The sequence below is a fragment of the Furipterus horrens genome, unplaced genomic scaffold, assembly GCF_987537825.1.
Source record: "Furipterus horrens unplaced genomic scaffold, mFurHor1.1.pri manual_scaffold_3, whole genome shotgun sequence".
NCBI classification, from domain to species: domain Eukaryota; kingdom Metazoa; phylum Chordata; class Mammalia; order Chiroptera; family Furipteridae; genus Furipterus; species Furipterus horrens.
The window spans coordinates 44236608-44252423 of record NW_028327173.1 but is presented as its reverse complement, the minus strand read 5'-3'; the positions used below and the strand labels follow the sequence as shown (position 1 = coordinate 44252423).

At 36.3% G+C, this 15816-nt stretch overlaps 1 protein-coding gene across 1 annotated transcript in view; it reads right to left on the bottom strand.

Moving 5' to 3' along the window:
• Positions 1-15816, bottom strand: part of PATJ (PATJ crumbs cell polarity complex component) — a 319938-nt gene that overhangs the window by 118275 nt on the left and 185847 nt on the right. The window contains exon 29 of the mRNA XM_090269550.1: positions 10720-10811. Coding sequence (XP_090125676.1) covers positions 10720-10811 — 92 coding nt within the window. The remainder of the gene's footprint in view (positions 1-10719; positions 10812-15816) is intronic.

Sequence of the window (15816 nt, the reverse complement as noted above, 5' to 3'; positions counted from 1 at the left end):
GTTCCATCCTAAAATCCTTATAGAATCTCTAACAACTAAAATACTCTTGGAAAAAAAAAAAGAACAAGTTGGAGGTTTTACCCTTCCTGATTTTAAAATTTATTACAGAACTATAGCAACCAAAACAATACAGTACTATCATAAGGACATACATATGGATCAGTGGAACAGAATAGAGAGCCCTAAAATAAACCCATATATTCAAATGGTTTTCAATGAGGGTGCTAAGACTGTTCAATGGGGAAAAGGATAATCTTTTCAGAAAATGGTGCTGGGAAAACTGTATATCCACATGCAAAAGAATGATGTTGGATCCTTCTCTTACACGACATACAAAAATTAACTCTAAGGGAGCAGAGACCTATATGTAAAAGTTAAAACTACAAAACTCTTGGAAGAAAATGTAGAAGAAAAGCTTCATTACATTGGACTGGGCAATGATTTTCTTGGCTATGGCATCAATAGCACAAGTAACATCAACAAAAAATAGACAAATTGGTCCACATCAAAATGAAAAACTTCTATGCATCAAAGGACACAATCAACAGAGTGAATAGGTAGGTAACCTATGAAAGGGGAGAAAATATTTGCAAATATTTCTCTGCTAAGGGGTTAATATCTAGAATATTAAAGAATTCCTACAACTCAACGACAACAACAACAAAACAAACACCTGATTAAAAAATGGGCAAAGGACTTGACTTGAAAAGACATTTCTTCAAAGAAGATATAGAAATGGCCAATAAACACATGAAAAGATGGCAACATCACTAATAATCAGAGAAATGCAAACAAAAACCACAGTGAGGCATCACTTCTCACCCATTAGAATGGCTACTATTCAAAAAGCAAACAAAATATAAGTGTTGGTGAGGTTTTAGAGAAACTGGAACCCTTGTCTACTTGGTGTTAATAATATGGTGCAGCTGCTAGGGAAAAGAGTATAACTGTTTCTCAAAAAATTAAAAATAAAACTACCATATGATTCAGCAACTTTACTTCTTGGAATATATGCAAAAGAACTGAGAGTAGAACTCAAAGAGACATTTGTATACTCATGTTCATAGCAGCATTATTCACACTAGTCAAAAGGCAGAAGGAACCCAAGGTGTCCCTCGGCAGAAGGATGGATAAACAAATGTGGTATATACATATAATAGAATATTATTCTGACACATGCTACAACAAGGGTGAACTATGAAAACATGGTAAGTGAAATAAGCCAGTAACAAAAGGTCAAATATTGTATAATTCCACTTTTATAAGATACCCAGTATAGTTAAATCTGGAGGGGCTAGAGGAAGGGGAGAAAGGGGAGTTATTTTTAAAGGGGAACAGTTTCAGTTTTGCAAAATGTAGAGTTCTGGAGATGGGTGACAGTGGTAGCTGCACAACAATGTGAATGCACTTAATGCCACTGAACCACACACTTCAAATGGTTAAGATGGTACATTTTATGCATATTTTACCACACTTTAAAAATAATAACTAAGCAAGACAAAAAATGTACAAGTGTGATTAGAATATGTTTGAATTATTTAGAATATAGCAGAATATCATTATTGTCTTCAGGACGGCTCTGGTCTTGCCACTTGGAAACGCACCTTCATGAAACCCATAGGATCTTATTTTATGCCAACAAAATAGCACTTATCAAAAGCAGAAGTTATGGGCCTGAATTCAGCCTGGGTTGCGGAGTAAATTGATTTAATTTCTTTGCAACCTATTCTAAAGTGATTACTACTACCATTTAGTGCCTAGCACAAGATTTAGGCACACACACACACACACACACACACACACACACACACACACACACAGGTTGAATGAATGAGGAGCACATGAATATAACTAAGCAACCTGTATATTATTTTCTGATTGTATTAAACATAGTGATGTTAGACACATATGGACAGAAAAAAAACAACTCTACATTTACTTTATCAGTTGAAACATGATAACAAATTAACATTCAGCCAAGAAATCTCCATGTAAATGAACCAGAAGTAACATATGAAACAAAGCAAATCATATCTCAGTGGGAGCAAAATGCCTTTCTGAAAAGGTTCCAGAAGGTATTTCTAACTATCTGAACAGACTGAATAGTTTCCCATTTCCAATTGGAAGAAACCAACAAAATGGCTGAATATGCTGAATTTGAAATAAATATCCAATGACAGTGCAATTATAAACTCTATTTACTAGACATTCCAAACAATGCCAATCACTAATGAGGGCTACTGGGAGTAACTTAGCATCCAGACCAGCATTTTACAAAGGTGGCCCCAGGCAGGTTTTTAATAATTGCCAGTCATGCAGAGGAAAAAGTGGCTCATAAAATATTTGGTAGTGCAGATTGGTGGGAGGGTTCATGTGGGAAGCTTAGGACTAAATGGGATAGATGACTTTACCTAATACGTTTCTCAAAGAGATATTTTTTAAGGTAGTGTAGTGAATACCCCGTGCCATTTCCCTCCTCATCCTGGCTAGCAAAGTCCAAATATTGTTGAGATGTCCCACCCTCATCATAAGGCAATGGGCTGGGAAAGGTGACCCCCCCCCCCGACCCCAGGTATAAATCCAAAATATTAGTTCCTGCTCAATTCCTTTGAGATAATCATGATGATCTCCCTTCAAGAGCCAATGAATGCTTTGGCAATAGAAACATCTCATGCTGGAGAGCCTTAGTAGAGTCTTGTTCAGCAGTCTTGTGCTCAGAATCAAAGCTAAAAGCCCAAATGTGACAAGAAAATGTGCACAGGAAGCCAAATATCTCATTCTGGTTGCTCATGATTTTTTATGATAGCTCTACCTTTATCACCCTTCCCACCCATTAGGATTCCTTGGCAGCAAACAAAGCAATAGAAATAAATTTGGACCAACTTAAGCAGAAGGGAATGTATTAGAGAGACACTGGGAACTTATGAAATACAGGTAGGCCATACGATCAGACTTGGAACAGACAGGAACTAAGAGCCATTCAGAGAACCAGGAAGCAGGAAGCAGAAAAATATATAGCAGAAACTTTTGATGAAGGTGCTGTGACTCCATGAAAAAATGTCATTCATATAAAACCACTTGTATTATTTGCTTTCTATTCTAAACCAAATGTATTGCCCAGGCTTAGGTCATATGACTGCCCAATGGTCACATCTCAGCAATGAGAGGAAGACCTGGCTCCTTCAGCTTCCACAGAGGGAGATAGGCATCCAGATTTACTGTTCTTCCTATTCCACCATACTACATACATTGTGTGTGTGTGTTTGAAGGAGTTGGGCCTATCAAAGGAAACAGGCATTCTACCGGGAAAGATGTAGAGACACTGACCAGCAAAAACAAACAAAACAAAACAAAACAAAAAAACCCCACATCATCCCTGTGACCATCACAACTCGGTGTTTCTGAGTGCCACAAGAAATGAAATAAATATAGTCATAATTTCCACAAGCTGGTACTATGTTAAGGAGTGGGAGTACCAAAGGAAAAAATTACCAACTCTATCCTTGAAATAATAAAATTGATTTTCAAAGATATTTTACAAAGTCATACTAGAAAGATGAGCTTGGTCTTTGATAGCAGTACTTACCTACTTCACTGAATTCACCTAATTCATGAGTGGCCCTGTAAAGTTTTTGGTCAGTTAAGACTATCTAACTATAACCGCCCTCAAAGGAAGAAAATTTATGGGTACTGTGGATATTCAAAATAATATGCTACAGGCTTTCAAAATGTTTCTAGAAATGTATGACACGATGGAATCAGAACCAGATTTAATGGACAGCTTCCCAAGGTTACCACAGTATGTCAAAGGAAATAATGATTCTTATTTGGATGCATAAATTAGAATGTCTGACAAAAGGGCAAAACACAACACACTTCAACTGCACCTTGTTCTTTCATTAAAAGGCTTATAAATTCTACTTACATATGAAGTAAATAATAAAAATTACTATTTTAAAATGAGATCGTGCAGGAAACATGTACTGAAGAAATTAAGCAAGAGTCAGCATTTCAGACCACTTGAGAGACTTATATGGGTCTACCATATGGTCCATCTAAACAGAAACAGAAGAGCCTTGAAATTGCAGGAGTGTATCTCTACTTCCATTCTCCCTGCAACTCCTGATGACAGGCCTCTTCCTCAAACCTGTATGTTACATATCCCATGAATGATATTTTACTGTGTACGTGAAAAGGGGCACTGCATTCTTTGATGGTTCATGAGAGTCAGAAAGATGTTTTCTTACAGCATTCAAAACAAACAACATATACAGGTATACTTATCTAATGGTAGTTTCTTAAAGGACTGATTTTCTCCTACAAGTAAATGTTCAGGTATATTAGGTATAACATTCAATTCTAAAATCCTATGACTGTGCTCATACATCCTTGTGGTCTGAGCTTAAGCATCTTTCTCTGTGACACCTTCTCTTAGGCTCTTAGGTTAGGTGCGTCTCCTGCGTATCCCTAGAGTATCATAGGCTTACATCACTGAATAAGGTACCAGATTCTTTACTCTGTGCCTCATTGTTTAGGGCAGAGAGTGTGCCACTGACTCCACAGCCCCGGCACAAGTAGGCACTCAGCAAACACTTGTTGAACAAGTGCATGAATATTTCTTTATGAAAGTAAAACTCATGATTGTGCCTGCCATCTTTTCCCCTCACATTTATTAAAACTAGATAGTATAAAGAATCAGGAACACAATAAGGACTTAAAAAACAGTCATTCAATTTGCTTCTTTGGACGGACTTCTTTCAGACAGGACACTTGACAGTCACATTAATTTCAGGTCAATATCATCTCGTAGGGATATGGCCAGAGGATGACAGAACACACTACATTTTTAATTACAAAAACAAGACATATGTTCAATTGATACAGTAAAGTGGATCCCATGGTGAGTCCACTTTTACCCAGTAGCGCTTGACAGCTAGCACTAAATCCAAGGGTTTTGGTTTCATTTGGCCTCCTTAAGCCCCAGGAGTTTTCATACCACACATGTTTTTCACATGTAATTAAGTAACGGAGAGTGAGTTGTTATACATGACATTTAATGCTTCATGCAAGATCATTACTCTCCTTGGATCCCTGCACTACCAAATACAGCAATTCCTTCTTCATCATATTAATATAGTTTTCCTCCTGACTTAAATGGGTTGAATAGGAAAACCCACAGAACTAAATGTGTAGTGCCTAGAAAGAACGCAGATTGCAATATACCTCTGAATGATCCAGAGTAGAAAATTTAGTATATCAGAGTCCCTATGAGGCTTAGCACACAGTTACATAGTTCAAGATTGTCCAAAATGTAATGATGTAGGAAAAAAAGAGGGGCTGGGGGAGTGATTATATAAGTCACATACATAACAGCAACTTACTTATTTTCACTAATGACTCACAGATCCTTTGTGAATTATAGATCAATTAGTATATGAATAATTACAAGTGTTAAAAGAATGACAAGAACTTGATCAAATAAATGTACATCATTATAGGCTAACAACCCTAGTTAATTAACATGTTTCCTGCAGCATATTTAAACAGCTTTCTGTGATTACTTTACTGTTAATCATACTCCTAAGTTTGTGGCCAGTTCCCATTTTTATCACAATTGTCAATAAATTTGAAAAAGTGTTGCCAAGGTATAAAAAGTCAAAAATTTCTATATAATGGAAATGCACAGAGAATCAATAATTTCAACTAAGGAAGAAAATGTTGTTCAATAAAAGCACTAACTGTAAAGAAATACAATTTAGAAAAGTCAATTTTTAAAATAATAATTATATAACACAATATGAGTTATGCTGTTTAAAAGTATAATTGCATCTGTAGTGCCAAGATGATTTAAGTAGTAACTTCCCCAAACTTGCTAACAAGTCAGTATTTAACTGCTCCAGGATTTGGTTCCAAAAAGGCAAAAGTGAGGTTCTTGTAAAAGGAGAATGAAAGAGGTAAAATATAGGCAGGGGTCGAAAGATAAATCATGAACTAGACAATCAGCCTGAAGAAGATAGGATGTTTTGGTGGACAGCACCTAAAATGCACAGGTTACCACACAAGAATAGGACTTATCTCCCATCGTGCTGCCTCCATCACCAAAGTAAAATATTGGGTTGTCCAAAAAGTCTGTTTAGTTTTTTCCATACAATAGACACATTTTTCATTTTCACCAAAAACTTGATTGATTTAAATATTTTGAGTATGTCGGTTATTTCCCACATGGTAGAATGTAGATTTTCTCAATTAATGTCTCGATTTGATCGCTATCAACTTCAACTGGTCTACCCCACTGCAGAGCATCGTCTGCAAGAAATCGCCAGCATGAAACTTTGCAAACCACTTTTGACATGTTCTGTCAGTCACAGCACCTTCTCCATACACTGCACAAACCTTTTTTTTTTTGGTTTCAATTGCATTTTTACCTTTCTTGAAATAATAAAGCATAATATGCTGAAAATGTTGTGTATTTTCTTTCACTTTCAATATCAAAATGGCTACACAAAAATTCACCAATTTTGATAAATTTTTTAAAAAAATGCACACTGATGTGACAGCTGTCACAATATAGTCTAACAAAATTGTTTTGAATGAAGTTCAAGACAACTAAGCACTATTAGAGCCATCTTAGGGAAAAAACCAAGTTTTTTGGCCAACCCAATATTTTCTTGATTTCCTTAAGTGCTTTAAATTCTGACTTTAAGTTGATATTACTTATCATGTAAAATCTAATATATTTTATTGACATGGGGATTAATTTATGTCAATTACACTTATATTTGTACACTCCTCAGTTAAACAGCGTTCTATTCCTTGTAAGAATATCAGGCCATCATTAAAAAATAGTAGTAGTAGGCGGAGGAGGAGCTGCAGAAGCAGTAGCAGCAGCAGTGGCAGCGGCAGTTGACAGAGAACTAAAAGATGTTTTAGGCAGGTTTTGCCCATGTCTCCTATTCTAACATTTACCAGAAATGGTTTGATATAATGTCTGTAACTATCTCTTACAATGCTTAATCATTATGATGATAATTAAAGCATTCTTAAACTGTGAATATGCTTCCCTTAAAAAAAATATTTAAGATTCTCTTCCCTGATTGGTGTGTGGATTAACTATGGAAGTGGAGGTGGGGGCTGGCTGGGTGGAGGGGGCTAAAGGGGGAAAATGGAACAACTGTAATAGCATAAACAATAAAACATTAAAAATATACAAAATTCTAGAATTAGACGAAGTATATATGAAAGTGATTCTTTTTATTCCTCTTCTTTCCTTCTCTAAGACTTCTCTTTAATCTCCTTCCTCTTCCTTTTCCCACCTTTTTCTGCCACCATCACCACCATCATCATCACTAAAGCAGTGGGCATTGTGGAGCCCATACTGCCAGACAGTTCATTTGTATTAAAATATGAGACAATTTATGAGAAAGCTATAGCATCCCCATTTCACAGATCAGGAAACTGCCCAGGCTCACACAGCCAAAGTATAAAACCCAGTTTCAAACTCAGTAAGGTGAATTTAGGATTTGTTTTTTTCATTACTTATAAAGCCTTATAGTTCAGGCTTGCTTTATAAAAGAATTCATCACTTTGGAGTCCTCAGTCAAATGAATAGTTCTTTCTCTTATGGAAACTGAAGAATTAATAAAATGTTGGCACACAAATTACCAGATCTATCTATTGAACCAAACAAAAGGCTGTCAGCAGTACATACATATCTCTTGATTCAACTTAAGCTCATTTTTCTTTACAGTCTAAAAGTGGATATGACAACAGATTATTTATAATTACAACTACATATTGTTTTTCTCTAAAAAAAACAGACATAAAAAATTTTCCTAATTTAATTATTGGGAAAAGTAGTGGGGAAAGGAACTAAAGTATGAGTGATTATGTAAAATAATGACATATCTATATGTATTTTTAAATCCACAAAATAAGTCAAACTAATTTACTATGATTGTTGTCTTTGGAGAATAAGTAATGTAGAATTGTTTAGTAGGAACTGAAAAAAAAATCATTCAATAGGGCTTTCTGAATGCCTACTATGTGCATTTAGTGACCATGCAAGAAACATCTATAATTAGATTACCTATTTTGAATATACAATAATATTCCTAAATTGCTTAAGATCACTTCCAGTAAATAAGTATTCAGCAGCAACCTCAATTATGCTTACACCATTAATTACTTCATAAACTCTTTCCTTCACTTTGATCCCTTCTGAATAATCAAAATTGAAATAATCAGACATTAAATTAATGGGGCTTTACTACTATTATTGCCCTGGCTGGTTTGGCTCAGTGGATTGAGCGTCGGCCTGCGAGCTAAGTGTCGCTGGTTCGATCTTCCAGTCAGGGCACATCAGAGAAGGAAAACTCTGACTCCAAAAAACCTCCGCTGCCTTGCGGCATACCTCTTCAGGGGAAAGGCTAAGGGAGTAAACCCTGACAGAAAATCCGGAGCCGGAGTCCCTAAGGCGGTTTGACGTTGTAGTCAACACCGGCAACTCCTGCAGCGCACCTGAAGCCAAGCTGTATTGACTCCGTCTTTCCCTTGGACCCTTCAGCTGCGAAGAGAGGGGGGGTGTGCTGCATGGGCAACAGCAGACCCTCCATATCACCCTGCCCAGGCTCTGTAGCTTCAGCGTCATCACAAGATGTCGATTCAACACGGGAGGAGACAGATACCATGTCACTCCCGAGTCGGACTGCACAGCCATTCTCGGCGGTGCAGATAGACTCTTAAGAAGCTACACCATCGTCTCTCGAGACGGACGGCTGCCAACAACAACTACTATTATTATAATTCAACTCACCTTTCTCACCTGTGTTCTAAACAACTTCAAGTCATTTATCCTTTCTTTCTTGAAGGAGGAGGATTCTATTTCTCAACTACTTAATAGCATTAAATGATTTCCTTTGGATCCTATTCAATTTTGTTTTTGCCATTATGAGTAATAAAGACCCCACAAATGCTGAATAGGTAACAGTAACATTAATAACACCACTGTACCATGTGCTGAACACTTAAATGCAGACACCATTGAGTGCAATATAAGTCTTCTAATATAATCTTCACATAACTTTAAGTTTTCAAGGCTACGTGGTTTGAACTCTTTACTTGTATGGACTTCTCTCAATGGACATCCTAAACTCTTTTTAACTTAATTTTTTTCTTTCTTTTTTTAGTAAGACATTTTTATTGTATTTTTTCCATTACCATTTATCCCCTTCACCCCCACAATCACCACACTGTCCAAGTCCATGAGTCCTTTTTCCTTTCTGCTCAATCCCTCCACCCCCAGCCCCCTGCCATAGCTGTCATCCTTATTTTTCAATTAAAGTTCACTTTCCTTGTTACTTTGCGTTGGTCTCAGGTGCACAGCACAGTGGCTAGACAATCATACACTTTACAAAGTGTTTCCCCCAATAAAACCATCATCCTAAACTCTTGAGTGGCTGACCTTTCCTCAAGTCTATTCCTCTTTTCATCATCTAAATCTAATTTTGTAACCTCTGGCAACAGGAGGGCAAAGAAACTCAAAAAAGAAGACCTGTGGCTACCAGAGAACATCAAGGTGAGTAAGCCAGAGGAAGTCATCTTAACACACAAAGACATACAAGAAGAAGGAAGACTTCTCTCTCTGGAAACGAGAGTTAAAAACTGGAAGGCTAGAAAATGTTAGCGAGTGGGAGAAAGAGTCACAATGTAGGATTTCTTTAGAAGCAAAGGAGCAACAACCCCTGAGGCTAAAGTGATGGTATGGGAAGAAATATTTCAATCACCTACATTAGTGCCCATATTTGGGAATAAAATTACCCCTGTAATTCCTGAAGTCCTCTGGGATTGGATAGGTCTTACTGATAGGTAAGAGAAGAGGAAGACTAACAATCGCCATCATAAAATACCAGCTAACACTCTTTCAGTGTTTACTCTGTGCTAGACACTGTATGGAACATTACAAATTTTTGAAATATCCCAATGAAGTAGGTGCTTTATTTTACCATTTTACAAATATCTAAGGCCCCAAAGGAAAAGAAACTGAACAACATAGAGTTAGTTGTGTCACCTAAAAATAATTCAGACTTAGCTGTTATTTCAGTCCAATAACAGAGAATCAAAGCTCAATTCCACTGCTGATAAGGCAATGGTGGCTACTACCAATGAGGATTCCCAATTCTGATTTAGTTTTGCCAAAAGGGCTCAGTCAGCCAGCCGGCAGGGTATAGGTACATGTGGAGCCCCAAGCACACCATGGGACCCTTGATCTCAGAGCTCATGTCTCCTCCCCTCTGGATTTCTCAACAGCACTCTTAATATGAAGCTCCTCAAGTTTCCCCAAGTTCTGTTTTCCTGCCTGTTCTTTGATGAAGACATTAATGAGTTGGCACATATACCAAATGATGATGACAGAAGGAGAAGAAACTAGAAAGTAGCTATTATATTTATAGAGAAGGATAATCGGATCCAGGAAGGGAAAATTAAAAAGAAATTTGAAATATGAATACTAGCCTCAACTACCAATACTATAATGTGAAACATAAATAACAAGAAAGCCTCTTACTTAAAACAATCTATACTTTTCTTATGATGACAGTTACAAAGAGAAAATGTATTTTTAAAAACAGTGATTTTGGTTAGATAAACCAAAGATAAAATAGTCTTACATAAACAATAACATCTCCAGAAGAGATCCAAGAGTTTATGACATATCTATCTTACCTGATGAAAACTAGCTTGACCTTGGACGGTGCAGTCTTAATAATGGCAGATGCATTTTGGTGGCTTCTTCCATATAGAATCTGATTATTTATCTGTTTGGGAAAAAATAAAATGTACTTGTAAAAATGCAACATATATATTTTGTATAAAATATGTATGTATATAGTTATATATTATACAAGAACATATACATACTTGGAATTAAACAATGAAGTCCATTTATTTTTAAGAGTCTACACGTAGGATTCTTCAGTGCCAAAAATCTTAATATTCTTTGTACTATGGATTCAAACACTAATTCTAAACAACTATTAAAATATCTTAAATTCAGTTTTGAGTGCAGTTGATAAAAAATACAGTCCTTGAATCTTGCTAAACTTGAAGAGCCATTAGTAGAGCTAGATGCAAAACGTTTGTGATGTATATTTCATTTCCAACAGCTTTTCCAGATGCTTAAGAAATGTAGGACACAGACCAAACTGTGGTATTCACCAGCATTCTGGAGGGCCCATTAAACATGATTCCATAAACATGTCAAGGTTATTACATAACATAAATTTTGTTACTACAGAGGAGGTAAATATTATATCCCCATTTTAAGTCAAATTTTAGATGAACTGCACAGAAATATTTTATTGTAAACGATCAATAAGCCATCTGCTTTTATCTATGATGCAGTGGGATTTTTATCTTGAAAGTATTCACCCAAATATGATCTAAAAACATCTACATTCTAGATTATCCCAACAATAAACTAATCATAGTTTATGATAGCCATAATCAATTTTTTATTTCATCCATTGGTAATAGCCCATAGTTTTGGCTTTTTCCCTCCTGTCTTTAATAAGTAGTTAATGATCTATACTATACTGTCGCTATTTAACTGAGACCTTGATAATTTCTACCACTCAAGAGAGATATATATGTAGTACATTATATAAGGGATAGTAAAAAGGGATTTAATGCTGTTTTCATAATTAGCATCTAATTTGTCTGCCCTTGATATCTCTGAAATTTTGCATTTGCAGACACAAGTGAAAGAGGTATCATTTTTATCATAACAGCTATAATGATAAAGTTTATGGAAATGAATACTTCTAAAGATAAAATGAAAATATAATATTTTTAACTGTCTAAATGAAGCGTTTCCATCACCTTGAAGTAGTGAAACTGGGATTTATATCAAAGCCTGCTGCAAAGACTAAACTTGAACTTCTTCCTTGACATGTCTCTCATTCCATCAACTTTTGTTCTTCATCAAGATAATCAATCTCTCAGAAATCCACTGATCTGCACACTGTCATTTCTCTGCACATTAGTTTCCTCTTCTTTAAAAGAAATCTAAGTACATACTCCATAAAAATCTTATGAGAATTTAAGGAGATGCCTCTAATTTTATTTATAGTAATCTTGATACCCAAAGGATTTAAAAATTTTTATGTATTCAAAACCACTCTTCTGTTAAAATTTCTGCCTTTTTTGTACAATGTATTTAAAAATGTGCTCACTCTGTATGATACTACAATGATAGATGTGTGCCCTTATGCATTTGCCCAAACCTACGGAAGGTGCAAGACCAAAAATAAACCCTAATGTAAACTATGGACTTTGGGTGATCATAATATGATACGTCAATGCACATTCATCAGCTGTAACAAATGTACTCCTCTGATAAAGGGAGAGGCTGTGAATGCGTGGAGATGTGGGTATACGGGAAGTCTCTGTAACTTCCTCTCGATGGTTTCTCTAAAAAAATAAAATTTTTTTTAAAAAAGTGCCCACTCTCTAGATTATATATTATCTTCAACTACTTTTTCATGGGTTTAGTTTTTTCCTTAAATTTTTTTTTCTTCACCATCAACAGTGTGGTGAATGCAGGGGCAGGGTGGGTGTATGGAGATGGAAGAAAGAGAAACGATGATGAAAATAAAATGATGATGAAAATAAAATAAAATAAAATTTCTTATATTTATATCTTTTTACCTAACTTAGATATAAGGAAAATGGTTAAATAAGTTATGTAGTCATTAAGAGTAATGTGAAAAAGCATACTTAGTGACTTAGGAAATGTCCAAAATGCATTAAAGGGCAGAACCTAGTCACAAAATAGTATGTCTAGCACAGTCACATTATTTTGCTTACCATAGTTTTCCATCTCTTTACTTTACCATGAACTACAAATAAGGATCTTTTTACATCACAATTTTAAAATGAGACGATGCATGGAATGTGCCTGATTCGATGCCTGGCATTCAGGTAATTATCTGCACATGTCTTTCCCACTGTGCCTGGCCTCTGCTTTCAGAATCCTAAACCTTGATCTATCAAATCTTCCTGTCTTCGAGTTTTTTTTTTTTAATATGTTTTATTGATTATGCTCTTACAGTTGTCCCAATTTCTTTTCCCTTTGTTCCCTTCCACCCAGTGACCCCCTCCCTTCTGTTGGCCTCCCCCCCTTAGTCCATGCCCATTGGCTGTGCTGTGCATATAGTTCTTCCCAACATCTTCCTGTCTACTCCACTCCCTTCTACTATGCTTCTTAATTCCTGTACCATCTCCCTCCCTTTCTCCTCTTCCCCCTCCCTGCTGACCTCCCCCCAATATGTTCCCCATACCTATAATTCTTTACCCACTCTTATTGCCTACTTAGTTTGCCTTTGTTCAATTCCCTAGCTTCTGTTGTTGGTTGTTGTGATACAGTTTTCATTTTAATCTGTCTTTGAGTTTTATGGCACTAGGTTTAAAGTAATTTTTCTCACTGCACTTACACTGTGCCCACCAAGTCAGTCCTTGTTGGGTGGGAAGCATCAGTGAGGCACACAATGGTTCACTGAACTGAGCTAAACTCCTTGAACGCAGGAACTAGTGTCTTCTTCTTGGCGTGCCCCAGCTTGTCATGGATAGCTTGCACAGAGTGGCGCTCAATGAGGATGTACTGAGTCACATGAATGGAAGGGGCACTACCATTAATCAACTGCTAGTACGCTTTCTCTGAGGTGGGCTCTAGCCTTCAAAGTGACTGAGGTTTAAAAAAATGTTTTTTTTGATTAGCTAAAGCTTGAGCACATAAAAACTTGAGCTGTTTCATGTTGATGGATATGCCTGCTTTTTAGATGTGATCCTCCATTTTGATAGAATAAAATATATGGTACTATCAGTTTAAGAGGGAAACATTACATTCCAAATGAAGAAAGCAGGTCATTAATTTTAATTTATCTGAAAGTAAATCTAAAGTTATGTCTTTCAGAGTAATTCAGAGGCTCTGGCATTAGAGGGGGAAAGTGTCTTAACTGCTGTTGATGTTTTTCCCAGGCCAACAACTCTGTGGTGTTTACTGCAAAGACAGCTACTCCCTGCCAATGCTCAAAGGCCTCTCAAGAAACCCTGCTATTCAGTGGAAAACTAGGAACAGAACAGGAACTCAAGGCAGAGAGAAACCTGATTTAATTGGATTAAATTGGGAGAAAAAAGAAAAAAACAGAGGGAGATCTCTGGATTAAAAAAATCCAAGACGAAGCCTCTTTTCTGACCTCAGAAATGACACATTGGCAGCCTCAGCGAGAAGATCTCTTGTGTTTTCTTAGGTCTTATTTAATATAAAACAATTTCACTATTCAAATAAAAAGTATGTAAGTTTCAACTACAAAAGCAGTTTTTGTATTTCTTCATCATTAGAGGAAATATACTCCAGAGAAAATTCAGTGAGTAATTAGAAAGAATATGATGCATTTTATGTGTAATTAATTCAAGACTGTCACTCTATTTCTGAGAAGTGGCTGTTCTCTGAGGGCATTATTCTTTAAACAGCAGATGTAGGACACCTTCTAAATATAGCACAGGCAAAAAAGAAAGCATTCTGTACCTCTGGGAAGTCCTTCAGGTTAACTCTAATTAATAATAGCTACTATTTACTGAGTACTTACTCTGTGCCAAACACTATGCTAAACTGTATGCACAGTATCTCATTTAAAGCTCACAACAACTGGGATACTACATACTTTCACTAGGTAATGAAACTGGAACTCCAAGAGCTTGAGTAATTTGCACAAGGAAAAGAAGAAGAAGAAAACAGTGACCAGAGGGGAGGGGGTATGGGGAGAAGAGGGGAAGAAGGGAAAGGGTCTAGTCAAGGAACTAGTATAAATGACCCATGGACATGGACAACAGGACAAGGATTGACTGTGGGAGAGGGGGTGGGCAGGACAGGGGAGAGCAATGGGGGCAAAAACAGGACAACTGCAATAGAAAACGAATAAAAAAGAAAAAGACAAAAAAGGAAAAGAAAAAAAAAAAAAGGAAGAAGAAAAAGAAAGAAGAAAGAAGGAAAAGGCTTTCTGTCCAAAGGAGTTTTCTATGTTTTTGACCCAAAATTCTAGTTTTCTTATCTGTTGTCAGCTTCCTCTTCTGATTACTGACAGAAAGGGCCTCTGAGATCCTCCTAGTGGTCAATAACTTTTTTCTCAGCTCCGTGATCCCTGGTGCCGGAAAGACACTATTTTACCTTGGGTAAGTTAGCTCATCTTGTCCTCAGTTCTAAATTTCCAGTTCAATGAAATGTCATTCAGGAGCAAATTATACACCTTTAGACACAGAAGACAACAGCCCCAAATGAGAACATCTTATTTGTAAACTTTACATCAAATTCTAATGGTCGTTCACTGCGATTCATTTTCCCCTCATGCATTGATTTTTGCTACTGTAGTAAAACAAGACAACAGCAACAAAAACAACCCAAATCCCACACTGATTTGGGGTAAATCTTCTACAGTATTTAGGTACCGGAGATGGGATACTCAATTACAATGCTTTATAGTTTATAGAAGAAGTAGAAGTAATCTAGCAAAGATTCAACAAAAGTAAATGGCTGTAAATCCTTTTGTTAAACTACATAAACTTTCACTTTAGGGGCCTTTTAAAGAGATTTGTTTCAAAATAGTTAATTATTCAAAATGATCATGAAGAGACAGGTTTTCAAATACTCTTAATTTTCTACAGCTCAACTGAACATGAATATACATTTAAGTTGGAGAGCAGCTCAACTAAATCTATTCACAAACTTACCAAATTGGACATAAATGTTAACTTAAGCTCAGTTTG